The 27,045-nt window shown below is 45.7% G+C and overlaps 1 protein-coding gene and 9 non-coding genes across 15 annotated transcripts in view; 3 read left to right on the plus strand and 7 right to left on the minus strand.

The window, feature by feature from the left end:
* Nucleotides 1-12,478, minus strand: part of als2b (alsin Rho guanine nucleotide exchange factor ALS2 b) — a 33,369-nt gene extending 20,891 nt beyond the window's left edge. The window contains exons 1-16 of one of the 6 annotated variants that reach the window (XM_086282009.1): nt 12,333-12,478; nt 11,928-12,037; nt 11,401-11,549; nt 10,200-11,185; nt 8,644-8,959; nt 5,445-5,619; nt 4,639-4,735; nt 4,233-4,310; nt 3,913-4,149; nt 3,639-3,810; nt 3,351-3,540; nt 3,201-3,266; nt 2,894-3,098; nt 2,501-2,632; nt 2,257-2,385; nt 2,089-2,112 (exon numbers count right to left, since the gene is read on the minus strand). In XM_086282009.1, the coding sequence (XP_086138135.1) occupies nt 2,089-2,112; nt 2,257-2,385; nt 2,501-2,632; nt 2,894-3,098; nt 3,201-3,266; nt 3,351-3,540; nt 3,639-3,810; nt 3,913-4,149; nt 4,233-4,310; nt 4,639-4,735; nt 5,445-5,619; nt 8,644-8,959; nt 10,200-11,185; nt 11,401-11,549; nt 11,928-11,947 (2,976 nt within the window). In that variant the 5' untranslated portion in view covers nt 11,948-12,037; nt 12,333-12,478. Of the gene's footprint in view, nt 1-2,088; nt 2,113-2,256; nt 2,386-2,500; nt 2,633-2,893; nt 3,099-3,200; nt 3,267-3,350; nt 3,541-3,638; nt 3,811-3,912; nt 4,150-4,232; nt 4,311-4,638; nt 4,736-5,384; nt 5,620-8,598; nt 8,960-10,199; nt 11,186-11,400; nt 11,550-11,927; nt 12,038-12,332 lie in introns of all 6 variants that reach the window. The other 5 variants (XM_086282008.1, XM_086282010.1, XM_086282007.1 and 2 more) reach the window with 5 other exon arrangements.
* Nucleotides 12,479-21,715: 9,237 nt separating this feature from the next.
* Nucleotides 21,716-21,788, minus strand: trnam-cau (transfer RNA methionine (anticodon CAU)). The gene has a single exon. It is a non-coding gene; the product is annotated as a tRNA-Met (tRNA).
* Nucleotides 21,789-22,389: 601 nt separating this feature from the next.
* Nucleotides 22,390-22,460, minus strand: trnag-gcc (transfer RNA glycine (anticodon GCC)). The gene has a single exon. It is a non-coding gene; the product is annotated as a tRNA-Gly (tRNA).
* A 122-nt stretch (nt 22,461-22,582) lies between these two features.
* trnae-cuc (transfer RNA glutamic acid (anticodon CUC)) lies at nt 22,583-22,654 on the plus strand. The gene has a single exon. It is a non-coding gene; the product is annotated as a tRNA-Glu (tRNA).
* Nucleotides 22,655-23,839: 1,185 nt separating this feature from the next.
* Nucleotides 23,840-23,912, minus strand: trnam-cau (transfer RNA methionine (anticodon CAU)). The gene has a single exon. It is a non-coding gene; the product is annotated as a tRNA-Met (tRNA).
* Nucleotides 23,913-24,513: 601 nt separating this feature from the next.
* trnag-gcc (transfer RNA glycine (anticodon GCC)) lies at nt 24,514-24,584 on the minus strand. Its single transcript has one exon. It is a non-coding gene; the product is annotated as a tRNA-Gly (tRNA).
* Nucleotides 24,585-24,706: 122 nt separating this feature from the next.
* On the plus strand, nt 24,707-24,778 carry trnae-cuc (transfer RNA glutamic acid (anticodon CUC)). Its single transcript has one exon. It is a non-coding gene; the product is annotated as a tRNA-Glu (tRNA).
* Nucleotides 24,779-25,963: 1,185 nt separating this feature from the next.
* On the minus strand, nt 25,964-26,036 carry trnam-cau (transfer RNA methionine (anticodon CAU)). Its single transcript has one exon. It is a non-coding gene; the product is annotated as a tRNA-Met (tRNA).
* Nucleotides 26,037-26,637: 601 nt separating this feature from the next.
* trnag-gcc (transfer RNA glycine (anticodon GCC)) lies at nt 26,638-26,708 on the minus strand. Its single transcript has one exon. It is a non-coding gene; the product is annotated as a tRNA-Gly (tRNA).
* A 122-nt stretch (nt 26,709-26,830) lies between these two features.
* On the plus strand, nt 26,831-26,902 carry trnae-cuc (transfer RNA glutamic acid (anticodon CUC)). The gene has a single exon. It is a non-coding gene; the product is annotated as a tRNA-Glu (tRNA).
* The last annotated feature ends 143 nt before the right edge of the window (nt 26,903-27,045 follow it).

Genomic DNA, 27,045 nt, shown 5'->3' on the forward strand with positions numbered 1-27,045 from the left:
GATTATAAGGCTACAATTCTACTTCTGGATCCACTGTTATGAGAATAACAGCAGAGAGAGTTTATTCTTTTTAAAGAATAGTAAAAATCAACTATCTGTATTTCAGGCTTGCATAAAAACACGTTTAAGCTTAAAATAGAAACCCAAGATTAAACATAAGACTAAAGCAGTCGTTCTCACGTCTTTAAAGAGGAAGTTAATCCTTTTTCTTTTGGCTTCTCACTCGGGTCTTCTGCTTTCAGACACCACTTTGACCGTCCTGCTAACACCTGCTGCTGAAGGCGTTAAAAATGGTCAAACTTGTTTGTGCATTTCTGGCTTTTTAAAACACTGACAAGACGAGGATGATTCAAGGGAGGCGCCAGTCAGAGAGCGAGGAGGGGAATCGAGATGCACACAACAATCACATTAGAGATGATGAAGAGGAATAAAGAAGAATATTAAACAGAATGAAAAAAGGAAAACAAGCAAGGAGAGGGGAAAGGAAACTGCTGTGGAGAAGTGAACCAGGAACTGTTGGTTTTTTAACACTTTAAATGGAAACGGATTTGTGCTTTCAGCTAACAGCAGAAACCAAGCCTTTACCGGGAAAGGAGAACTTAACATGAAAGATTTTAGACTCCAATGTGTCAGAGCAGATTTAAAAGAGCCTTGGTTACTGTCTGTTCATCTTTCCAAGCAGAATCCCACAGGTGGGGAGCAGGCGAAGGGGAGAGGAGGGGACGGAGGCTGGGCAATAGTGGACATATTCATGTAGTTTAGGTAGCAATGCACCCGCAGGTTCTGATATTGTCTCAACGAGTGTGAAACACGAGGAAAACCGCTGTAAACACGTGTGCGTTTCAAAAAGTTCTTTCAATTTTTTAGTACAAAATTTCCTCCTTTGTCTTTCCGTACATGCACGTAAATGTTTGTAAGCAGAGAGAACATAGCTGCCTTCCACTGAGCTCATGCAACCAACTTTATCGCAACCCCCCCAAAAGAAAAAAAAGAAAAAAGAAATGATTTGCTATTCACATTATTACTCACATTAGAATATAGAAAATATATCAAATGTTTGAACTAATTTGAAGTCATTTGACTGTTTCATGAAAAATATTAGTTCATTTTGAGTTTGATGGCAGCAACAAGTCTCAAGAAAGGTGGGACGGAAACAAAAGGCTGAAAAAGTAAGTGGTACTTAAAAAAACTAAAATTAAATTTAAAAAACAGCTGGAGGAATATTTTGCTTTTTAATTAGGTTAATTGGCAGACTGGGTAAGAAGAGAGCATCTTAGAAAAGACAGCACCTCAGAAGTTAAAGTGGGGAGAGTTTCACCAATCTGCGAAAGAAATGCTTGTCTGAATTGTGAAATAATTTCAGAACAATGCTCCTCAATGTAAAATTGCAGATACTATGACCATCAGGATATTCAGAGAATCTGGAAATTCTGGAGAAATCTCTGTGCGCAATGAACAGGGCGGAAGAAGAAGAAAAAAAACAAAAAAAACAAAAAAAACCAAAATCAGTATTACCCAAATTATTCAGTCTGATTTTAAACGGTTGTAAAGTGTTGGAACTTATTCATATGCTTAAAAAATATTTTATAACTATTGGTATAATCATTTTATATATAATCAGTATAATTATCTCGTTGTTTCCTGTAAAAACCTGACTTATTACCCCCTATCCTAGCGTACCTTTAAGCATTTGTAGGTAAATATCATTAAATTGTAATTTCAAGTAAAATACAGCAAAATATCTTTTAATTACAGTTGAATTAAACCCTCAGTTGCAGGTCGTTTACAAAGTATTACTGATATTTGTTGTAGCACAGGTGCATCGCTAACATAAACTCATTCAGATATTTGGGGGGGGTCCACCTTAGTAAGTGTGTCCAACAGGGCCACATGTTGTCACACAGGGTCCCCCCACACCCCAAAGCGCGCGCACACACACACACACACACACACACACACACACACACCCCAAAGCGCGCGCGCACACACACACACACACACACACACAAAAAACAAGGAGGAGGAGGAGGTGGGAGACAGGGTGAGTTGGGTCGCTATGCTGAGTTTTGCTGCTGGCCGCATACTTACAAGATTTTTACAAGGCGCCACGCCCTGACAGCACGGAGGCAAGCACACACAAACGCTTGAAACACACCAGGTTACAGTGTCTGAAATATGATGGCTTCATAAAGGTGAAAGAGGCGAAGAAGTGACGGGAGCGTTCAGTGTGAGCGCGTGTGTCTGTGTGGGTCTAACCTGTGCGTGGACCAAAACATCGTTGAACAGGATGAACCAGTTGACGGAGAACCTGCCGGCATTCTGTAGGGTCAGACCTTTGTTGCTGCTCTCGCAGATCAGCCGCCGGTAAGGCTTCCGCAGAGAGTCCTGACGACAAACAAGGATGCCAATCGGCATTATGGAGCATCACATAACACCTTGGGACTGAACGTGGAAGGCTTGGTGCGAGCAATGATACAGAAGATGAGGACAGAGAGTTTACCGTCATTTTTCCAGGAAAGATCTTCCAGAAGTGAACAGTGTAGTCGGCCTCTTTCCTTTTTCGCTTCAGTTGCAAGACCGAAGCTTCAAACTTGGAGCAGCTGTCCTGAAGCTTCTGATACTCAGTGGAACACTAAAAAACCCCAAAAACAAACAAACAAAAAAAAGTAGTTAATTTAGGCCAAAAATCTAAAACCTATATAAGATAAGGATTATTTAAAAAAAAAACCATCTTTATATATTTTGTAAGTATACAAATAATTTCCTGTATTCCAGTATTTATTAAGGAGGAAATATGAAAGTTACTATAAAACAAGGAGATTAAACTGTGTAGAAATGACAACACAAGATGAAACCTGATGTTAGTAAAAAGAGGAAATAACAGAATACAAACTTTGAGGTCACATGCGCTGCTGCTCGAGTTTCTTCCACCTACCACTTCGAAGCAGGTGGCCAGTTTGAGCAGCAGCCGGCTGTATTCGTGAAGGTGGCGTGCAGGGAGGTAGAAGAGCACCACCAGGAGGTCGGCTGTGGTGAGGTTCTCCTCGCCGCACTCTGACAGCTTCTGGAGCAGCTCCGGACCTTTCCCAAACAAGTCTCTACGAGAAAATCACCACCGATTTATCATAAAGGATTCACTTTTTAATTTTTCTTTTCTTAAACATGTGGAGTTAATGTAGAAATTGTTTGTGTGCACTCACATGGATGGTTTGGTCAGAGCCTGGAAGCCTCCCATCACCTGGAAGTTTCCGACGGCGCTGCAGTAACTTCATACACACAAAAGCTAAAAGCGTTAAGGACTTAAACTCTTAGCAAATGTTTCAAGTTGTGTTTTGTTTTTGGACACGTACTCGTTGTAACAGTCGAGGAAAATACTGGTGTGCTCCAAGATGAGAAGGCTTTTGACCTCACGACAACGCCGCAGGCTAGCAGTGAGGCTGGTGGCGTGCTGCCCAGTCAGGTGACACAGACGGCCAAACATGTTCGCCAGTGTCTGCAGGAGGCCGAAGATGACCTGCCCGAGGGCCGAGCTCAGAGACTCTAGAGAAGGATGGGATAGGAAAAGAAGAAAATCAAGGCTGCTGAAAACTTTTTTAAACTTTGGGAAAACCTTCGTCTTCCTGATGTGTCCTTCTTACCCAGCTCCAGCAGAGGGCGTAAGATCTGAGACTTGATGTTACACAGCTTGCAGTAAAACCTCCTCTCAGCTGACGCGAGCTCGTGGAGGCTGGCGATGAAGCCCATCACATTCCTGTCAGAGAGTGCCACGCACCGCCGCCCACCCGCGAACACACTGCTCACATAACCAAGCTGGGAAAAACACAAGAAACGCACATTGACACTCGTACAAACACACAACCTGAAGCTAAGTGCTGAGCTAAAAGCAAGAACCTGTAGCATTAAACTACGTACATTCATGCAGAAGGGCAGCAGAACAGGCTGCTGGGTGTAGCCCCCCGCCTGCTCCTCCTCTTCCTCCTCTCCTCCTCCCTGCTGATGCAGCTCCTTCTCATTACCCCCCTCCTCCTCGCCCTCCTTCACCTGCTGCCCGCTGTAGTAAATGATGGGCTGGATGCAGTCTCCATCTGCGAGCAGGAGTGTGTGCCTCTCTCCCGCGCTCACGTCCCACACTCGGATCCCTTCTGACAGCTGGATGAGGAAAGCAGATGTTGAAAGACACCAACTTACACGATTGATGTGCATGAACGGGAAAAGAGTGGTGGTCTCCTCACCTTGGCGAGGCGGGGGACGGTGCTCGGTGACTCCATGTGTCCCAGCTGGCCAGAGCTGTTACTGCCCCATGAAAACACCTGGAAGGTATAAAGTACACACACATACAAGAGTGAGGTCTCTGAATGAAAACACAAAATATTTATGGGCTTTTACTTGCTTTGACAGGGTTAATGTCACTGCTCTGTGCCAACAGCAGGTTTATTTTCATGCTTATTTCTGGATCCTGATTGGTCACTGTGGCGTCAGGGTTATTGATATATATCCACTTCTTAGTTTTGCATGATCAAGACATTGCTGATCTATGCTTTTGTCCTTTTAATGTCAAAACAAAAACAAAAAAAACCTGTTGATGTAGAACTGCTCATCCTTTTAAAATATAGTTTCTACTTCGATTCAATGACCAACCTGAGACTGAGCCGTCAGAGCGAGGGAATGGTGAGCGCCGGCCGCCACCCGCACCACCTCCTTGTTGTTCAGACTCTTGATGCAGAGCGGCTGCAGTCTGCAAAGACACACAACACACTGCTGGTCAGAGGGCAGCCATTTATATCAGAGTTAATGACATGCTATGTAAACACAGACGTGAGTTTACTGTCAAGACAACAGCAAACAAAAAATGTCCAGCCTAAAAATTTTGTATCAGAGGACAACTGATATTTTTGAGACAGATACTTGGTGATCAAACAACTGGATATATCAGCCGATATTTTCTGTTAAACAAATACATTTGCTAGGTTTAGATATGAGTTTTGATTACCATAACTTGACAACATAGTTTAAAAACAATTTTTCTTTTCATTGTCACAAGCATCATTTGGCACGACTCCTCAGATCAGCTGCTTGTTGTTTGTGGCGTTCAAACCACGTGTTGCAAAGTGTCCACTAAAGGGCAAACTATGCAACATCAAACCCGTTTCTTTATTTACCTTTTTACTTTAATTTATTGGAAACTGCCAAAACTGACATATCGGCGAATAGGTAATATTGGCTGATATATTGGATAGGCTCTAATCTGTACTCATGTGTGTTTACCGAAGGCTGGTCAATGAGTTTTTATTTTCAAAGTTAACAATGTAAATCGGTGTTAAACCCCCAAAATAATAATGATAAAGACTGGTGGTGAAGTGGCTTGATTTTTTTTTTTTTATGACCTTGAACATTTGCCTTTATGGTCCAGACATCCTGTTATTACTGTGACAGGTGTGTCCAACCTGGCCAGGTTGTCTCCGTGTCCCAGCTGTCCATGCTCGCCGTGGCCCCAGCTCCACACCTCTGTCTGCAGGGTGGGCAGCACCTCGTGGTCCTCGGGGATGGCCCCCCCCAGCGGGGTGAGGGCGACCGCTCGCATTTTGGGACGACCGGCTTTCCTTAGCAGTCGCGGTGACACTGCAGGAGTCAAAAACAGAGAGGTCTGTCCACTGCACAGACATTTAAACAGCTTCAGTATTTTCCTCTGTTATTTTTCAGTTCTTATTATTAATATTCTAATTACTAGCTTCCGGCTGAATGAAAAAGTTTTAACTGAATTTTTTACGAGATAATCAGTTTAGGGTGTAAAGTTCAGACAAACAAACAGGAGTTTAAAAAGAAAGGCAAGCCTGCACAGAGACACATCAGCCACTAAAATCATGACAAACACTATGGAAGCCCTGAGATCCAAAAATCCAGACAGTCAACTTTCACAATCAAACTTTTTTCCTGTCCCGAGTCAAAAGGTTATTGTAGGTTACTTCTTGTATGTGTGAGGCAAGAAGTGCATCACTCCCCTGCTTCAAAACTTCTCAAGAAGGTTAGCAACATTAGCAACATGTGCAGCATTTAAGCATGAGCAGCATGCTCTGGGACATTAAAGGCTACTAGGACAAAACTGGAAAGAACACAAGCCTTTACCACAAATATCAGTCATGTAAATGTGAGCATGGTGAGATGGTGGTGAGAGCGTTGTGTAACTTAAACTGAACAAAAACAAAGAACGTGCAGACATACAGGAAGTCCGGAAGAAGGTGGTGTTCTTTGCGATCTCCAGACCGGGTGATCCAAATCAGCTGGTTGTTAGCCACATAAGAACGTCACAGTACACATTAGTGTGGCCGTGCCAATTGTCGAACAAAGCAGCTAGTCAGCTTAGTCTTTGGTGGAAACGGGATCAAATATCAGGATATCCAGACAGCAGCCACTCTTTATGAATGCAAATTCGCCAAATATCATTGTCAGTTGACAGTTGATGGTTTCAACAATGCATATGGACCCAAGCCAACCCTCCATTAAGGCTGCAGATAGGCTGTTTACCTCCATGCGTCCAATGCAAAACCTTCTCCACTCTGGAGACCCACATCTTTGTCTTCTTCATTTTAATCTTCTTTCCTATACGGATCGCCACAGTGACTGCCTACATCTGACTCCATTTCTAACATCCTCCTCTGTCAAGCCAACCCTCTGCATGTCTTCCTTCTCTAAATCTGTGAATAGTCTCTGAGGTCTTCCTGTTTTTCTCAGGTTCAAATCATCTCAGCCTCTCCAACTTTTTCTAAAGCGCTGAACCTGAGCTGTCCCTGTGATGTACTCCTTGCTAATCCGTCCATCCTGGTGACTCCCAGTGAAAATTTGAACACCTTTAACCTCGTGTCTTTTTGTTAGTGACACCGTCTCCATACCTACATCATAGCAGGTCTCACTACCATCTCGTAAATCTTCTCTTTCACTCTTGTCGCTATCCTTCTGTCACAAATCAATCCTGACACTCATCTCTACCTGCTCTACCCTGCTTGCGCTCTAATTCACCATTCTTTCTCAAAGGCCTAAAGATAATCACCTACACTGCCCAAACTCTCTTGATTTGGTTGTTGGCATATAGCACGTGTAAAATGTCTGTGTGAACTCGTCTGGCAGGTTTTAGGGTTTCCTCATCAAACATTATCTATCAGGTCTTTAAAAACCGACATTCATAAGATGTCAGCTTATAAACCGATGATGAAATCTATAGCCAACCGTGTCAGGCTCTCCCAGTAAGGAAAGAAAGATATGATGACAGACAAACAGGCAGAGGGAAAGTCCATCTATCTAATTCCCACTCTGGGTCACTCAGAAGCAAAGGGCTTTCCCATAATGCACCAAACACCTTTCTCTCTAAATCACACCTAAAACCTTCATTCTGCTCTATTAAATCTGCTAAATCCTTTTGTTCTTGCTGCCGTTTTCTAGAACAGTGAAACACGCTGACAGGAGGAGGTGATCATTTTAACATGAAGCATTTACAACCCAAGCAGCATTTTGCTTTTGTTACTTTTAGAACTAAAATATAAAAATAAAAATATTTTTATTAATTTAAATTATTAATTTTATTATTTATTTATTTTATTATTCATTAAAATATTTTTTTATATTTTTCCCCAATGAAAACATTGATGTCTATGTGAGTTTTTCAGTAGTGTGTGTGTGTGTGCTTGGATACATCTGTTAATAATTAATAAGTGGTGCAGTGACCTTTGACTCTTATACAAGTCACACACATTAGACAGATGACTTGACTTTCTCATTTTTTAAAGTGCTCTTGCGCAACAGTTCTCCAGGCTTTCTGAGGGCCCTTCAAAGGTTTTGTTTTGCTGCTTTTTCAATCCTTTTCATTGCAGTCCTTGTCCCTGACCATTTTCAGAGGAATGTTTTTTGTTTGTTCAGCCACTTAACACTGACCTATGAATCATTCAAGTATAAAGTCAAGGGATGAACCAGTGCTGCATCTACACATAACAGACAACTCAAGATCCAACTTAAATTTTTTGTATCTTTAGGCACTTTGTTACTGTATGTTGCTATTTCTTTAATTAAATCTATGAAAAATCACAAAGATAACAGTCTGATAGAAAACATTTTTTTTGGCACAAAGAAGGGATTTCCTAAAAATCCTGGCATGTTGTGAAGTGGGGGTCTAATAAGGATCTACAGTAAATTAAAATTATATGAAAGTCATGTTGTTAGGAAACATTAGGAAAAATTCCATTAAAGACTTGACACAGGACCTGAGAGATGCATCTACTGTTCACTAAAGCTTCAAAAGAAATGGTCTCGGTATACTAGTAAGTGCATTTGCATATACACAAGAATACTCCTAAAAACCTTGAACAAAACAAGTCATCTATATCTTTACAATCAATCAGGCCTGGTTCATGTAAAAAACACAAAACGTGCACTTCACAGATATTTAAAGGCAATCAGAGATGGAGTGGCTGGAGGTGACATTGTGCTGAATATGACAGAAACATCACATGGGCACGAAGCATGCCGCAACACTGAGCTCACAAGTTCAATAATGAAGCCTGAAGCGTGCACAGACTGCCATCGACCTGCACGAGCGCAAGGCGTACTTACGCAGCAGGCCATAGGAGGAGGATAAGAGGTGAACAGCGTATCTACCCTGTGAGAGCAGCCCTGGCAGCGAGAGGCGGCGTCGCAGACCCTCTGCCTCCTCTTCACGGATGTCCCCTGTGCTGGAGCTCTTCTTCCCCTGCATGGAGTCCTCCTGGCGGACACGCTCAGCAGAGTTATCGACCACTCCAGGGGATCCTCCTGACCGCGAGGCCCCTGAGGGGAGGTAGAAGTTCATCATCTTTTTCAGGGACAGGGCCTCGTAGGTGGAGGCCACCCGCCCGCCCACTGCAGAGGCGCAGGAGGCAACCAGGTTGTTGAGTGCCGAGGTGGGGGTGGAGGACATCAGTCCTCCAGTTGAGGGCTGGAAGAGAAGTGAAAGATGGTCAAAAGTTTAAAGATGTTTGGGTGGAAAATGGAAAATAAAAAGTTGTAGCTTTTTGTGACTTTTCAAATACATTTTTGAGTGAAAGCCGTCATTAGATTTTAGAGAGTGGTGGTCTCCCATCCTGATGCTTTTGTTCTAGCATTCAAACGGCTTCAAACTACACTGGCAGCGTTTTAGAATCCATAAACAAATACTGTCAAAAAATTACGCAGTTATCGTAGCCACAAGCTAAATAAAACAACTAGCCTAATGGTCAGTTTTTGAACTTTCCAGTTATCCTTGAACATATCGTGTGTGACGCATTGTTTCTTATTTTAACTAGAATCCATACAAATCAAAACCATGATGTGGTGATGAGCGGTGCATCTGACTTTTCCCCACACACCTGAAAGTTTCTTCTATGTTTTCTGGAAGCTTGTTTCTGTCACTGATTTATCATCTCAAAATGTTTACATTTTAGTCAACAGAAAGTGGAAACAAGCTTCCACCATGTTTTATACAGTCTACAGGTGAAATTGACTATGGCTGCTCAAAAAACCTTTGTATGCATTGGTGACAACTACTTTTTTTACGCTCATTAATCACACAAATGCCACTTTTGCTGTTTTCTTTTTTTTTTTGAAAATGACCACATAACTAAAACGTCACGAAAGGCATTCCTCAGTTATTTCTACTTCTAAAAGCAGTTGCTCCGGACTTCAAATTACAGTGAACAAGCAAATATTTAACAAAAAGCATCCAGAAACAGTTTGAGAAGTTTAAGATTAAGTTGTCAACACAGCCCCATGACCTGCTGGAGTCTGCTCCGAAACCATAGCTGTTGCTTCCTATATTGGAACAGAGGAAGTCTGAAGCAAAACTGTGGCAGCAACTTTTCTGTGTTCCAGCAGGAAGTTCCTCCACTGATGTTTCAGACCCACCCGTTTGCTGACTTGAAGCTTAAACTCATCTGCTCCATGTTTATAAAAGGGGGAGGTAAACCTTTAAGCTGAAGTCACTCCAGCAATCGTGGCGTCTGATTTTTCACGTACTATTGCATTAAAGGATAAAAGCAGTGACCAAGCCTCCTCAGTTATTTTGGTTGATATAGATCTCACGGTTATCTAACAAGACATTTCAAAATCTACTTCAAATAGATTTAAGTAGCAGAGTTAGTGAATCAAAAAAAACAAAACAACGAATGCTCGCTTTCTCTCTCTACTGTCACGCTGCTCACCAGCAGAGCGTTCAGCCCTCCGCTTGCCTGTGTGTTCGTCTGTGTGTTGTCGGACAGCTTCTTCAGGTAGTCCTTCACGGCCTGCTCGTCTGGATATGGTGAGCTCTTGGCCCCGGCAACAGCATCACTCTCAGCTCCAGATAGAGCCGAGGTGTCTGAGTCTGAGACCTGGAGCATGCCATTAACCAAAGATGCTTCCCCTTCCTCAGAGGCATGAGGTTGGGAGGGGACAGAGGTGGGGTCAGCAACTGTAGGCACTGCCGGGGACTCTGACTTTGAGGTGTAGGAGGGGAGGACAGGCTCTGATGGGGATGTTTTGAGACCTGTGGTTGGGTTGGGTGCCTCCAGCTTGCCGTCATCCTCGGTCAGCTCCACGCCAAGCGGGCAGTAGTGGCTGTCAGAGATGATGACGTGGTCCTCTTTGTCTGTCATGGTGTAGAGCAGTTCGTTACACCTCCCACATTTGTCCACATGAGGCCGGTGGCCATCGTGAGACCCCAGGCAGCGCACCAGAGCGAGGCTGTGAGATGCCCCGCAGGCCACCTGTAAAACATACCGACCTGCCAGGTGCTCCACCTTCTGAGGCTTCCACACAGGGAAGACGGCGGCATTGAGGCCCAGCTGGCAACCGCTGCCCCATGCCCACACCTCACGCTGCACCGACAGAGCCAGGGTGTGCTTCTCCCCACAAGCCAGCTCCAGCACAGGCACTGTCTGCGGGGGGACAGTGACAGTGTCCAAGTCCTGCAGGGCGACGGGAGTCGGGTTGGGAACAGTGCTAAGGCCCGACAAGCCGCACTGTCCCGCACTGTTCTCCCCCCACATGTGGACGCCGCCATCCTCCGTCACTGCCCCACTGTGAAAGCTTCCGGCTGCGACTGTGACCACCCGCTGCCCACTGAGCGCGCTCTCCAGGGTCGGTTTGGCTGGCTCTGGCACTTGACTCTGCTTCCACGGCAACTCGCCGAAGCTGTACACCTGTCCCCCTGAAGAAGATGTAACAACAGACAATCAGTGTGGGTTAACTTTGATTTATCCAAAAACATCAGAATAAAGATTTAGAAATCACAACACAAAAGAATGACTTCTGATCAATACAAACAGTAAAGACAGAATGAATTCATGAAGATGTGCTTAAGTATCGACTATGACTCTGTGACAAGTCATAAACATGTCCCTCCAAAAGAAAAAGAAGTTTCACCTTCCACCAGGAGAACGCCATGCTGCGAACCCAGAGCGACCTGGAGGACCGGCCGGGGGAGGAGCAGCCTCTCTGGGGTGATGCTGTAAGAGTAGCCCTTCCAAGAGTGGAGCAGTCCTCGCTCGCCGCCGCTGCCATCGTCCCAAGAGCTGGGGGAGAGAAATTGTAGAGATTAGCAAGAGTGAATTAGAAAGGAAGTGTAAGGATCCTTCCCAAGGAAAGGTAGGGAACTGGGTACTGTATTCTGTATTTAGGACCTCATCTAACAAAACTGAGGAAAAACATGACAGAGAATCAGAGGTGCATGGGTGGCTGATAAAGCAGAGCAGAGGCAGACAAATCGCCTCAGTAGGCGTTTGATCCCCACGCCCCTCACTTCTCCTGAACAACAGATGTTTTGTCAGTGAAAGCAGAAGTGAGCACAACAACTCCATCCTTAGGCAATGTCACATGGTGATCACAGGCAGCCAGCTGAGTGGCATAATCCTGCAGAGAACTAGGAGGGGGATGACTCTGGGTAGACCTACCTCTTACTCTGGATTTCCATCAGTGGGGTTGATACTCCTCTATCAGCATGTCAGATTCAGGACTCCTCCTATTCCTCCTCCTGCTGCCGCCGCTGCTGCTAATTGAGGTTCTGAAAGCAAAAGTACAAACAGTCAAACATTATCAGTCCAGCCACAGTGACTGAACTATGGGGGAATATCCAGAAGGAAACCCCTGAAACACAAGCCAACAGACTGGGGTGTCACAATAAAAGTGCTAAGGGCACATTTTTATATATTTAAACCCTTAAAACTCCTCAGGCATCTGTTATTAGCCGCCGGTAGATAACATTAGCTGATTAGCCACAGAGCTAGTTGAAACCACAGGTGTCGCTGCTCTGTTTTCTGGATTTTAAAAATACATTTATTAAAGATACATTTCCTCACCAGCCGGCCGTCTGCGCTGCTCCTCGAGGTGTTCACGTAAAGAGGTCGCTGACACACGCGGTAGTGAGCGTGTTTAGACGCTGTCTGCTGCTCATTTCTGTAATGTTGACACGCTGAAGATCGTCCAACTGTCAGGAGGTCCCACTCCTCCGCGGGAGCGAGCCGGAACGAAGAGAGCGCGCCTTAAAGGGACAGCACACATATTTTTTATAGGACGTGTTGTTGGTATCACAAGTTGGAAGATTTCAGCTTTTGGTGAGAGGAGTCGCCTTCAGATCGTATTATCTGTCATATTAGCAGGCTTTCATAGGCGGGAAAGTGTCAGGGCATCAGTAGAAAGTTCACAGATTAAAATGTAACACATTGGACGAACATAGTCAGGCAGACATGTTTATTATATCCAAAAAACTAACAGTAAATACAGTACTGTGCAAAAATGAGCCACTTCTCACATCAGTGTATTTTTCTTGGAAAATGGGAAATAGCAATAAAGCTTAATTGAAACGTGCAGACTCTTAGGCAGCTTTGTTGCATTTCTTTAAGTAGTCTTCAGAAATAGTTCTCCAGGCTTCTCGAAGGACATTCAAAGATTTTCTTTGGATGTTTCTGCCTTTTGTTCTGTTCTCTGTCAACATGATCCCACACTGCTTCAATAATGTTGAAGTCTGGGTTCTGGGGAGGCCAGTCCGTGACTGATTGATTCACAGTGTGTTTTTCTTTCCAGGTATATTTTTATTGCATTGGCAGTATGTTTGGGATCATTGTCATGCTTTTTCCAATCGGACGCTTAAAAAATCTGAAGACAGCCTGGAGAACTATTGCTCAAGAGCACAAATTGTGGACTTTAAACCCTGGACCGCCAGGGCTTTTGCATCTTAGCCACCGGAGCACTAGATCCTCATGGTTCCTTGTGCAGGTTATCCACAACTTGAATCCAGAGTGAGGTAAAGCAATGTTTTTAACTTCGCAAGGGTAGTTTGAATCTAACTCAGTGTGGCCCCTTACCTAGAACCAATTGAGGAGACCAAGGGCAAAGTTACCTCTGACAACAGCACTTCTGGGATGCCTCTGGATGTGAGGTGTTTTGAGCATGCCCAAAAGCAGGAGCCCCTGGGGTAGACTGGCAGACTGTTTTTAAAACAGCATAGAAATAGGAATATTATGCTTTTCCTCACAAATGTCAGGTTTAAATGCCACACACAGTCCAATGGGCAAGCTTTAAAAAGAAACTACAACAGAGTGAGACCTCTTATTTGTTTCCTGCTCTCAGGCCCGGCTCAGCTGCTGCCGTTGTTGTGACAGACTCTACGGAAAGCGGAGGGCTCAGGATAGAAAGAACGCAAAGTCTAAAAAGGGGTCAACAAATACCCTTATACAACTCTTAATGACTTTAAAACAGTGACTGGCACTATTTCACAACATGGCCTTTATATAAACTGGCTTTTGTAATATTTATATTTAAATACTGAAACATATTTAATTTCTCGATCGTGGCTCAAGAGTTGGGAGTTCGCCTTGTAATTGGAAGGTTGCCGGTTCGAGCCCTGGCTTGGACAGTCTCGGTCGTTGTGTCCTTGGGCAAGACACTTCACCCGTTGCCTACTGGTGGTGGTCAGAGGGCCCGGTGGCGCCAGTGTCCGGCAGCCTCGCCTCTGTCAATTTTCAATAATAAAATGAGAAAATGCACTAAATACAAATCCTGTAACATTAAAGTCTGTAGCCTGATCTATGGTATTGACTTCATTTTTTTTTTGCTACTTTCATTTTATAAAACAAAAGAAAAACAGAAATATAAAAGAATAATCTCAAAACACAAACCAATCGCCTCTGGCACCTAAAATATAAAGGGGAGGTTGAATAAAAAGAAGTTTTAAATATCAAACAACAACCATACACGTTATTTATCCTCCCAAATCAGAATCAATCTATACACATTTGAGTATCAGAAGATAAAAGTTGGAAATGTTTCCACAAACTGATAACAAATAACACTATCAGTGTGTTTTATACAGATATGTCCAAGGAAGATTTTATTTTCAGTTGGTGAAATTTTTTCATAAACTTTTAACTATGAACTATAATTACAAAAAAAATTGTGTTACCTGATATTTTGATGTATGTTTTGGTTTGTTTGGTTTTCAGTATTTAAATGTGTCCCGAAGAGGATAAACAAGATAAAAGATGAATGTAGCTTCTGGGTCGGAAAAGTGAAGCCAATGTGGAAGTGCCTTAAATTGTTATTCTTACTCATGTCCAGCAAGAGGGCAAATCCTGTGGTTGCAGAAAGACTTGTGGTTGTTTGAAAGCTACACTTACTGCATAATTTATGAGTTACACCTTTCTAATACTGGTTTGGACCCTCTTTGCCTTCTGAGCTGTCTCATTTCTTAATGGCACAGATTCAAAAAAGTTGCTGGAAACATTCTTCACTGATTTTTGTCCATGTTGACATGGCAGCATCAAACAATTGCTGTGGATTTGTTGGCTGCACGCCCATGATGAGAATTTCCTGTTCCACCATATCCCAAAGGTCCTCTGTTGGATTGAGATCTAACAGTGATCATGTGAGACCGGACAGTGTGCGCACACTGTGTCTGAGGAGGATGTGCGGAAGTGCTTCAGGAAGGTGAACGCACGCAAAGCTACTGGTCCGGACGGGATTCCTCAAGTCATGCGCGGCTCAGCTGGCTGGAGTGTACACACACATCTTCAGCCTTTCCCTCTCTCTGTCTGTAGTCCCAGCCTGCTTCAAAATGGCCACCATTGTCCCTGTACCCAAATCCTCCACAATCTCCTCATTGAACAACTGGCGACTGGTAGCCCTGACCCCCATCGTGAGCAAATACCATCGTTCCCTCGAAGCTGGACAGGAAACTGCAGGATCTAGGACTGAGCAGCTCCCTCTGCAGCTGGATCCTTAACTTCCTGTCTGACAGACGGCAAGCGGTCACCTCATCCCCCATCACACTGAACACTGGTGCTCCACAGGGGTGTGTACTGACCTCTCCTGTACTCACTCTATACCTACGACTGCAAGGCCACTAACAACTCCAACATCATTGTGAAGTTTGCGGATGACACTACAGTCTTATCACCAAAGGTGATGAGACAGCCTACAGGGTGGAGGTCAGCGCCCTGACCCACTGGTGTCAAGACAACCATCTCACCTTCAACGTCGCAAAGACAAAGGAGTTGATAGTGGACTTCCGGAGGTGCAGAGAAGTACACACCCCCATCACCATCAACGGCGCTGCTGTGGAGAGAGTGAGCAGCTTCCGGTTCCTTGGTGTACATCTGGCTGAGGATCTTACGTGGTCAGTACACATAAACAAAACGGTGAAGAAGGCGCAACAGCGCCTCTTCTTTCTCAGGAGACTGAAAAGATTCGGCATGAGCCCCCGCATCCTCAGGACCTTCTATCGTTGTGCCATTGAGAGCATCCTCACTGGATGCATCACCACCTGGTATGGCAACAGCACCGCCTACAACTGCAAAGCTCTCCAGAGAGTAGTGCGGTGTTCTAAACGGCTAATTGGAGGTGAGCTTCCCTCCCTCCAGGACATCTGCAGGAAGCGGTGCCTGAGGAAAGCGGGGAGGATCATCAAGGACTCCAGTCACCCCAGCCATAAACTGTTCAGACTACTTCCATCGGGAAGAAGGTTCTGCAGCATCCGGTCCCGAACCGGCAGACTGAGAGACAGCTTTTTCCACCAGGCCATCAGACTGCTGAACCATAGACATAGACAGGCCATAGACACCTCACCTTCACTACTGGAACTTCAACATTATGCACTCCATACATTAATGCCACTTGTTTTGCACAATATCCAACTACTAACCTCTGTATATTTTATATATTTTGTTTTATTGTTTACTCTATTTAATTAGTAAAATATGTATACACACACACACACACACACACACACACACACATGTAGATATACATATTTAGTATACACATTCACTAATATGCATACACTCTTATATTGTACATATATTTATTCATAGAATTCTCAGATTTAGCCATTCTTATATTTTGCTTGTTCTTATGTTATTGTATTTTTGCCCACCTCTGTTGCTGTGAAGCTCGCACACAAGAATTTGACTCACATGTACTGTAACAGTGTACCTGCACATGTGATGTGACAATAAAAGTGATTTGATTTGAATGTTGCAGCAGAAATTAAAATTTATAAGATTGGAAAATGTTTTTCAAATCTTCAAATTTTGGTGAGTTGGTGTAAACTGGGAAGCGTATCTGTAACCGGAAGGTCACCGGTTCGATCCCTGGGCTCTCTGTCCTGGTCGTTGTGTCCTTGGGCAAGACACTTTACCCTACCGCCTACTGGTGTTGGCCAGAGGGGCCGATGGTGCGAAATGGCAGCCTCGCTTCTGTCAGTCTGCCCCAGGGCAGCTGTGGCTACAACCGTAGCTTGCCTCCACCAGTGTATGAATGCGAGAGTGAATGAATAGTGGCATTGTAAAGCGCTTTGGGTGTCTTGAAAAGCGCTATATAAATCCAATCCATTATTATTATTATTATTAAACTGTAGCCTCAGTTTTGCTATTTTTAACTGACAGAAGTGGGATCTGGTGTGGTCTTCTGCTGCTGTTGAGATGCTCTACTGTATACTTTTGGTTGTGTGTTTTTTTGTGTTATTGTTGCCTTCAAATAAGCTTGAAGCAGTCTGGCCATTCTCCTTCGACCTCAGCAAGACATTTTCCCCAGGAGAACTGCTGCTCACTGGATATTTTCCGCAGTTCTCGTCTCAAGTTTGGGGTTCTTTTTGCGCTGCTTTGGGGGCCAGGCCTTGTCTGAGCTCTGGTTACCATCCTCAGATGAACGGCCAGACAGAACGTTTAAATCAGGAGCTTGAGGCCGCGCTCCGCTGTGTGACCTGTCATAACCCTGCGACTTGGGCCTCATATCTGCCGTGGGTGGAATATGCCCACAACTCCTTGGTTTCGTCTGCTACTGGGTTGTCACCGTTCGAGGCCTCTTTGGGTTATCAGCCGCCCCTGTTTCCGGAGGAGGAGGCTGATCTTGCTGTCCCCTCGGTCCAGCATCATCTGCAGCGCTGCCGTCGGGTCTGGTCTCGTACGCGGGAGGCGCTGTTGCGTGCTGTGGCTCGCCAACGTTGCTGTGCCGACCGTCGCCGGTCTCCTGCGCCCGTTTATTCACCGGGACAGAAGGTGTGGCTCGCCGCGAAGGACATCCCTCTCAGGGCATCCTCCCGCAAGTTGTCTCCTCGTTACATCGGCCCCTATTCTGTGGACAGGGTCCTCAGCCCCACGGCTGTCAAGCTCCGTTTGCCTGCTGCCTTGCGGATTCACCCGGTCTTTCACGTTTCTCAGGTGAAGCCGGTGGTGTCTAGTCGTCTGTGCCCGCCTCCGGTGCCCCCGCCTCCCGCCCAGCTCATTGACGGGCACCCTGCGTTCTCTGTCCGGCGCATTCTGGGTGTGCGGCGGCGGCGGGGTAGGGGGCTGCAGTTTTTGGTGGACTGGGAGGGTTATGGGCCGGAGGAGCGTTCTTGGGTTCCTCATTCTTTGATGCTTGACTCTGTGATGGTTTCTGATTTTCTTAGGTCACGTCGTGGGGCGGGTGCTGGTCGGCCGCCAGGTGACGTCCCTTGAGGGGGGGGTACTGTCATGGTCCGGGTGTGTGCCAGTGTGTCTCCCTCCGAGCCGGCGTCTCCACCCCGGGGAGGGGCCTCAGTGTTTTTGCTCATCGCTTACACCTGTGAGTAATTTAGCCGGGGACTCATAAGGCCAGCGTACTCAATCTCTCTTCGCCAGATTCTCTGCTAACATCAGTCAGTGCAGGCCACCACCATCATTCCCTATGTATTTTGTGAATCACCTTGCCTCACTGTATGTTTGTCTTTTGTGCGCCTCTCTCTTAGCTACACCCAACTGTCAACCCCTGTCGAAGAGCACCTACTTGGATGCTGGACCATCTGGCAGTCCCACAGGCTATTACCCAGATTACCTACCTGCCTCTCTGCCTCCACGCCAGGAGTTTTTTGGATTTCACACCCGGACTACTTACCCCTCTACGTCATCTCCGACCTCCTTTGGCAAGTACGCAGTACGAAGGAGGATTCTGAATCAGCAACATATTCATATGTCTCCTTATCCGTATCTGAACATCTGCACTCTGTTACAGTGACCCCGACCTTTTCCTGGATCAAATGTGACTTGCTTTCCAGTCCAATCCCTGGAATAGCTGTCCTCTCTGACCCGGACCAGATCATTACTTAGTTTCAGTGGTGGAACGTCGTACTTGTCTACTCTCACCTTTTGTTTATGAATATTTGTGGAAACATTAAACTTTATTCTTAAAATCTACTTACGAGCTGTTCGGCGTCCTGCGTTTGAGTCCTGTCACTCGTCCAAAACGGTCTCGGCCGTAACACATGAAGCTCTTTTTGTAAGTTACGATCATTATTAGATTATCCTGGCTGTAGCGTCATCAGTTCCACTCATCACATCCAGATTAAAAATACATAGGTGGCAACAGTCAAAAGAGTCAGCTCGAGGTTTCGTAACAGGAATTCACTAACCAGAGAGCGACATCACAGTTGTTAGGTCCATCTTTGACACTGTTGAGGGCTAAAAGGCAGGTCAAACTGTTTCATATTTTTTGTTTTTGTTGGGAGCAAAGTTCAACTCCCTATTATTATTATTATTATTATGTTATAACTGTACACTTTGGCATTTCTAGTTTGGCCTGGTGTCAACACACAAACTTCCAGACTCCCTAGAAATGAAACGACTTCTGAGGCCTTTGGATGTAGCAACTCCAGAAATGCTCATTCATCTGTCACCCCTCTGCAGTCAGCACAGTCAAACTTAAGATTTAAGGTCCTCCAGCTCTCCAGTTCACTTCTCTCCTTCCCCTGGTGTCGTTTCCACTCACTGAGTAAGGTGGCACTAAAATCAGCACTTTAATCTGCTGATTCAGGCACTTTGCACGTCTGACTTCCAACCCCAGACATCACTTCATTCAAAATAGAGAAATAGAGTCAAGGGATGCTATCGTGCACCGCCTGATTGAAGTTGAGAAACTATTGACCTTGATGGAGTGTGTGTGTGTGTGTGTGTGTGTGTGTGTGTGTGTGTGTTTGGCCTCAGCAGACACTTATAATCTAACTCTGATCTTGGGAAGAGTGCTTACTTTCCGACCTCTTTCCCTTAAAAGGAATATTAACAGGAGCTTTGTGGAGAGGATTCAACTTGGATTTAACGCCATCAAGGAGCTAAAAAGGGAGCAATTTTTATAAGATGTTATATCTATAGTACTTTTCTAAGCTCCACAACAGAGGTTCTTTACTCTTTCAGCCTACTAGTACGTGACCACATTCAGTGGTCACGTACTAGTAGGTATGTTTGATCTGTTCTTCCTGTTGACAAACTGGTTTACCTAAGAAAACTACAAAATCGGGGCCAGTATAAAAATTAGCCAGACATTTGTTCATGTCCTCTTTAATGTTCTCTTTTTTGCACAAGTCGAGGAGCATTTCAAGACACATTTCACATGTGACAAATAAAGAATCTTGAATCCTGCTCTACTACATACAGTCATGACAAAGTCTTACCTCACTGTGTCCATTCCTGAAACATCCCTCTGACATTAATGTGAAGATAATAAGTGAGTGAACTGTTCAAAAGACAGCATATAACCCTACAAACTACAGTCCCAATCAAAAGATTAAGACCACTTGAAAAATGGCAAAAAAATCATATTTTGCATAGTAGGATTTAAATAATGTAGAGCTTCAACATGCAACAAGAAGAAATGGGAGTGAGATAAAACCTTTTTTTGAGCATGCAATTTATTGAAAACAGTGCTTAAACTGAAACAGGCTTGCAGCTGATCAATAGTTTAGGACTACATTCCTTTAAAAGGCCAAATCTGTGCAAAAATGTGAATTCATTGTCATTTTCTGTCAGGTAGTCACACTGTCGTGATGTTCAGATGGCAAAGGCAAAAAAATTCCCTTTTTGAATGTGGTTGGGCTGTTGAACTGCATAAGCAGGGTCTCTCGCGCCATCGTTGCTGAGGTGGGACGCAGTAAGACAGTCATTTGGAATTTGTTAAATGAACCTGAGGGTTATGATGGACTTGAGCTCCATAACCTTCAGACGGCATCTGAGACTGAAGGGCTTCAAAAACAAAATAGCATCTTTAAAGGCCTCGTCTCCTTGAACGCCACAGAACTGACTGTTTGGACAAAAGAACAAACATGAGGCACTGAAAGGTGAAAGAAAGTTTTATTCTCTGATGAGAAAAAATTGAACTTTGATGGTCCTGATGGTTTCCAACGTTACTGGCATGACAAGCAGATCCACCTGAGATGTTTTTTACGCTGCATAGTGGAGGGGGCACCATAATGGTTTGGGGTGCTTTTTCCTTCAGTGGAACAATGGAACTTCAGGATGTGCAGGGGGGTCAAATGGCCGCTGGATATGTCCAGATGTTGCAGAGAGGATCCCTCGTGACTGAGGGCTCTTGTCTGCATGGTGACGACTGGGTTTTTCAACAGGTCAATGCTACAGTATACAATGCCTGCAGGACAAGGGACTTCTTCCAGGAGAATAACATCACTCTTCTGGAACATACTGCGCATTACCCTGATCTAAATCGAATTGAAAATCTTTGGGGATGAATAGCAAGGGAAGTTTACCGTATTTTCCGCACTGTAAGGGGCACTTAAAATCTTTTAATTTTCTGGGGTGGGCTGCTTTTAACTATGTAAAGCACTTTGTGCTACATTTTTTGTATGAAAAGTGCTTTATAAATAAAGATTGATTGATTGATTGATTGATTGATTGATTGATTGATTGATTGATTGATTGATTGATTTGGGAGCCAACGTGAGGTGCCCCGCAATTCTGACCTGAGAAAAGAAAGAGGAATTGTGGTGAAAGTTGGATGAAGTGGTTCCAGAGGGCCAGCACGAATCCATAGGGGAGGATCGCCTGCCACGTGTGAGTCGGATGGTTCTTATGCTTCAGAGTCCTGGACAAAGTGTCCAAGAAGAAATAACAGGTAGGAGTCATTTGGGAGCCAACGTGTGGTGTCCCGCAATTCTGACCTGAGAAAAGAAAGAGGAATTGTGGTGAAAGTTGGATGAAGTGGTTCCAGAGGGCCAGCACGAATCCATAGGGGAGGATCGCCTGCCACGTGTGAGTCTTGAAATCAAACAGATGGGAAGGCTTTCCACGGGCAATGGTAGAATGATTTGGATTGATCCCTGTTCTAGATCTCGCATCAGAGGAGGCTGAAAATCCACTACAAACGGATGGTTCTTATGCTTCAGAGTCCTCGAAATGGGTAGAAGCTGTACAAAATGGATGGACCAACTCTGTACCAAAACACCTGCCTCGTGTGAGGCTCGAACTCACGACCTTCAGATTATGAGACTGACGCGCTGCCTACTGTGCCAACGAGACTGACGGGCAACTGGAAAATGGACGATTTCTCGAAGCTGCACAGAAAAGAAATTCAGCTTGGATAAACAAAGGCGATTCCCCAGGTATTTAAGCCCTGAACGGGCTTTGGAGGTGAAGAGTGCCACAGGAGATCCTAAAAACGGTGTTTTGACCCAGCTCCGGCTTACCTGAAAGGGACAAGCGGTAGACAATGGATGGGTTGCCTTTGCCACGTACTGTGTATCAAGCGAGGCTCAAGACACCATCTTCCCCCAAAACGGACCGCTCTTCTTTTGTCTCGTAGTGCCGTCTTAAATTAAATTCCTTAATTACAGCCACATTGTCTGCACTAATAAGACACACGGGTTTACCAGCAATGTCTGTAAACATATATTTAGTCACCCACTGGCGCTGGCAGGGGACAATTCTAAGTCTGCCAATTGTGCCGCCGAATTCGCGCCACTGTACAAAGTCTCCTCTCAACAACATCTTGACTTAATGCAGATACGATGTCCAACCCAAGTTTGGTTTGCACAGACTTCTTGTTCCAAATCTTGATGCCGTCTGGCCGTGACCGAGAACAAACTTAATGCCCCGCAAGACGCCAAGCATAAAGGAACTGTGCATTGGCCGGGAATCGAACCCGGGCCTCGCGCGTGGCAGGTAAGAATTCTACCACTGAACCACCAATGCTCACGGAAGTAACAATTTTCTCACCGAATTCACGCCATTGCCCAAGCGCTCCTCTCGAGGCGCAATGGAAAATATAGCCCGATACAACCACGCGTCACTCATCAAGACAACTCTGTCGCACCTCCCTGATGGTCTAGTGGTCAGGATTCGGCGCTCTCACCGCCGCGGCCCGGGTTCGATTCCCGGTCAGGGAAACTGTGTTTTGACCCAGCTCCGGCTTACCCGAAAGGGACAAGCGATAGACAATGGATGGGTTGCCTTTGCCACGTACTGTGTATCAAGCGAGGCTCAAGGCACAATCTCCCCCCAAAACGAACCATTCTTTGAAGCCGTCAACAAATGAAGCAGACTTACCAGTTCTTCAAGCCCAGGATGGGCTGCCATCTTGAAGGTGAAGTGTGTGACAGGACATCCAAAAAATGTGTGGCCAAACTGCGCATCAACACATGCCTCGCGTGAGGATAGAGCTCAACACCTCCAGTTTTCGAGACTTACTCATGGCAGGCGACAATTCTACCGCTGAGCTAACAACCCTTGCACATCCGAAAATTGTCCCGCTGAATTCATTCCACTCTCCAAAGTCTCCTCTCAAGACGCTTAAAATGGATGCACAAACTCTGTCACGTGCTGTGCATCAAAGCACATCGCTTGCGTGAGGCTACAAGTCACTACCTTCTGATTTCGAGATTCACGGGTGGCAGGCGACAGTTCTACTGCTGAGCCACCAGCCCTTACAAGTCTGCCAATTGTCCCGCCAAATTTGCGCCACTCTACAAAGTCTCCTCTCAACAACATCTTGACTTAATGCAGACACGATGTCCAACCCAAGTTTGGTTTGCATAGACTTCTTGTTCCAACTTAACAGTCAGGCAAGAATGACTTCAAATTATCCCTCTCAATGGACCCCGTTGGCAAAGGAACTCCAGGCAACCTCCAGAGACTCAGCTCGGGAGCTGCTGATAACCAATTATCAGTCCTTGCTCATCCGCTTCCAATGCAAAGACATTCCTAACCCTACCTGGACAAAGTGTCCAAGAAGAAATAACAGGTAGGAGTCATTTGGGAGCCAACGTGTGGTGTCCCGCAATTCTGACCTGAGAAAAGAAAGAGGAATTGTGGTGAAAGTTGGATGAAGTGGTTCCAGAGGGCCAGCACGAATCCATAGGGGAGGATCGCCTGCCACGTGTGAGTCTTGAAATCAAACAGATGGGAAGGCTTTCCACGGGCAATGGTAGAATGATTTGGATTGATCGCTGTTCTAGATCTCGCATCAGAGGAGGCTGAAAATCCACTACAAACGGATGGTTCTTATGCTTCAGAGTCCTCGAAATGGGTAGAAGCTGTACAAAATGGATGGACCAACTCTGTACCAAAACACCTGCCTCGTGTGAGGCTCGAACTCACGACCTTCAGATTATGAGACTGACGCGCTGCCTACTGTGCCAACGAGACTGACGGGCAACTGGAAAATGGACGATTTCTCGAAGCTGCACAGAAAAGAAATTCAGCTTGGATAAACAAAGGCGATTCCCCAGGTATTTAAGCCCTGAACGGGCTTTGGAGGTGAAGAGTGCCACAGGAGATCCTAAAAACGGTGTTTTGACCCAGCTCCGGCTTACCTGAAAGGGACAAGCGGTAGACAATGGATGGGTTGCCTTTGCCACGTACTGTGTATCAAGCGAGGCTCAAGACACCATCTTCCCCCAAAACGGACCGCTCTTCTTTTGTCTCGTAGTGCCGTCTTAAATTAAATTCCTTAATTACAGCCACATTGGCTGCACTAATAAGACACACGGGTTTACCAGCAATGTCTGTAAACATATATTTAGTCACCCACTGGCGCTGGCAGGGGACAATTCTAAGTCTGCCAATTGTGCCGCCGAATTCGCGCCACTGTACAAAGTCTCCTCTCAACAACATCTTGACTTAATGCAGATACGATGTCCAACCCAAGTTTGGTTTGCACAGACTTCTTGTTCCAAATCTTGATGCCGTCTGGCCGTGACCGAGAACAAACTTAATGCCCCCCAAGACCCCACGCATAAAGGAACTGTGCATTGGCCGGGAATCGAACCCGGGCCTCGCGCGTGGCAGGTAAGAATTCTACCACTGAACCACCAATGCTGACGGAAGTGACAATTTTCTCACCGAATTCACGCCATTGCCCAAGCGCTCCTCTCGAGGCGCAATGGAAAATATAGCCCGATACAGCCACGCGTCACTCATCAAGACAACTCTGTCGCACCTCCCTGATGGTCTAGTGGTCAGGATTCGGCGCTCTCACCGCCGCGGCCCGGGTTCGATTCCCGGTCAGGGAAACTGTGTTTTGACCCAGCTCCGGCTTACCCGAAAGGGACAAGCGATAGACAATGGATGGGTTGCCTTTGCCACGTACTGTGTATCAAGCGAGGCTCAAGGCACAATCTCCCCCCAAAACGAACCATTCTTTGAAGCCGTCAACAAATGAAGCAGACTTACCAGTTCTTCAAGCCCAGGATGGGCTGCCATCTTGAAGGTGAAGTGTGTGACAGGACATCCAAAAAATGTGTGGCCAAACTGCGCATCAACACATGCCTCGCGTGAGGATAGAGCTCAACACCTCCAGTTTTCGAGACTTACTCATGGCAGGCGACAATTCTACCGCTGAGCTAACAACCCTTGCACATCCGAAAATTGTCCCGCTGAATTCATTCCACTCTCCAAAGTCTCCTCTCAAGACGCTTAAAATGGATGCACAAACTCTGTCACGTGCTGTGCATCAAAGCACATCGCTTGCGTGAGGCTACAAGTCACTACCTTCTGATTTCGAGATTCACGGGTGGCAGGCGACAGTTCTACTGCTGAGCCACCAGCCCTTACAAGTCTGCCAATTGTCCCGCCGAATTTGCGCCACTCTACAAAGTCTCCTCTCAACAACATCTTGACTTAATGCAGACACGATGTCCAACCCAAGTTTGGTTTGCATAGACTTCTTGTTCCAACTTAACAGTCAGGCAAGAATGACTTCAAATTATCCCTCTCAATGGACCCCGTTGGCAAAGGAACTCCAGGCAACCTCCAGAGACTCAGCTCGGGAGCTGCTGATAACCAATTATCAGCCCTTGCTCATCCGCTTCCAATGCAAAGACATTCCTAACCCTACCTGGACAAAGTGTCCAAGAAGAAATAACAGGTAGGAGTCATTTGGGAGCCAACGTGTGGTGTCCCGCAATTCTGACCTGAGAAAAGAAAGAGGAATTGTGGTGAAAGTTGGATGAAGTGGTTCCAGAGGGCCAGCACGAATCCATAGGGGAGGATCGCCTGCCACGTGTGAGTCTTGAAATCAAACAGATGGGAAGGCTTTCCACGGGCAATGGTAGAATGATTTGGATTGATCCCTGTTCTAGATCTCGCATCAGAGGAGGCTGAAAATCCACTACAAACGGATGGTTCTTATGCTTCAGAGTCCTCGAAATGGGTAGAAGCTGTACAAAATGGATGGACCAACTCTGTACCAAAACACCTGCCTCGTGTGAGGCTCGAACTCACGACCTTCAGATTATGAGACTGACGCGCTGCCTACTGTGCCAACGAGACTGACGGGCAACTGGAAAATGGACGATTTCTCGAAGCTGCACAGAAAAGAAATTCAGCTTGGATAAACAAAGGCGATTCCCCAGGTATTTAAGCCCTGAACGGGCTTTGGAGGTGAAGAGTGCCACAGGAGATCCTAAAAACGGTGTTTTGACCCAGCTCCGGCTTACCTGAAAGGGACAAGCGGTAGACAATGGATGGGTTGCCTTTGCCACGTACTGTGTATCAAGCGAGGCTCAAGACACCATCTTCCCCCAAAACGGACCGCTCTTCTTTTGTCTCGTAGTGCCGTCTTAAATTAAATTCCTTAATTACAGCCACATTGTCTGCACTAATAAGACACACGGGTTTACCAGCAATGTCTGTAAACATATATTTAGTCACCCACTGGCGCTGGCAGGGGACAATTCTAAGTCTGCCAATTGTGCCGCCGAATTCGCGCCACTGTACAAAGTCTCCTCTCAACAACATCTTGACTTAATGCAGATACGATGTCCAACCCAAGTTTGGTTTGCACAGACTTCTTGTTCCAAATCTTGATGCCGTCTGGCCGTGACCGAGAACAAACTTAATGCCCCCCAAGACCCCACGCATAAAGGAACTGTGCATTGGCCGGGAATCGAACCCGGGCCTCCCACGTGGCAGGTAAGAATTCTACCACTGAACCACCAATGCTCACGGAAGTGACAATTTTCTCACCGAATTCACGCCATTGCCCAAGCGCTCCTCTCGAGGCGCAATGGAAAATATAGCCCGATACAGCCACGCGTCACTCATCAAGACAACTCTGTCGCACCTCCCTGATGGTCTAGTGGTCAGGATTCGGCGCTCTCACCGCCGCGGCCCGGGTTCGATTCCCGGTCAGGGAAACTGTGTTTTGACCCAGCTCCGGCTTACCCGAAAGGGACGAGCGATAGACAATGGATGGGTTGCCTTTGCCACGTACTGTGTATCAAGCGAGGCTCAAGGCACAATCTCCCCCCAAAACGAACCATTCTTTGAAGCCGTCAAC

The sequence above is a fragment of the Aulonocara sp. 'chitande type north' Nkhata Bay genome, linkage group LG23, assembly GCF_057382095.1.
Source record: "Aulonocara sp. 'chitande type north' Nkhata Bay isolate Kocher_YH1m ecotype deep benthic linkage group LG23, A_spYH_male_GT1.1, whole genome shotgun sequence".
NCBI lineage: Eukaryota > Metazoa > Chordata > Actinopteri > Cichliformes > Cichlidae > Aulonocara > Aulonocara sp. 'chitande type north' Nkhata Bay.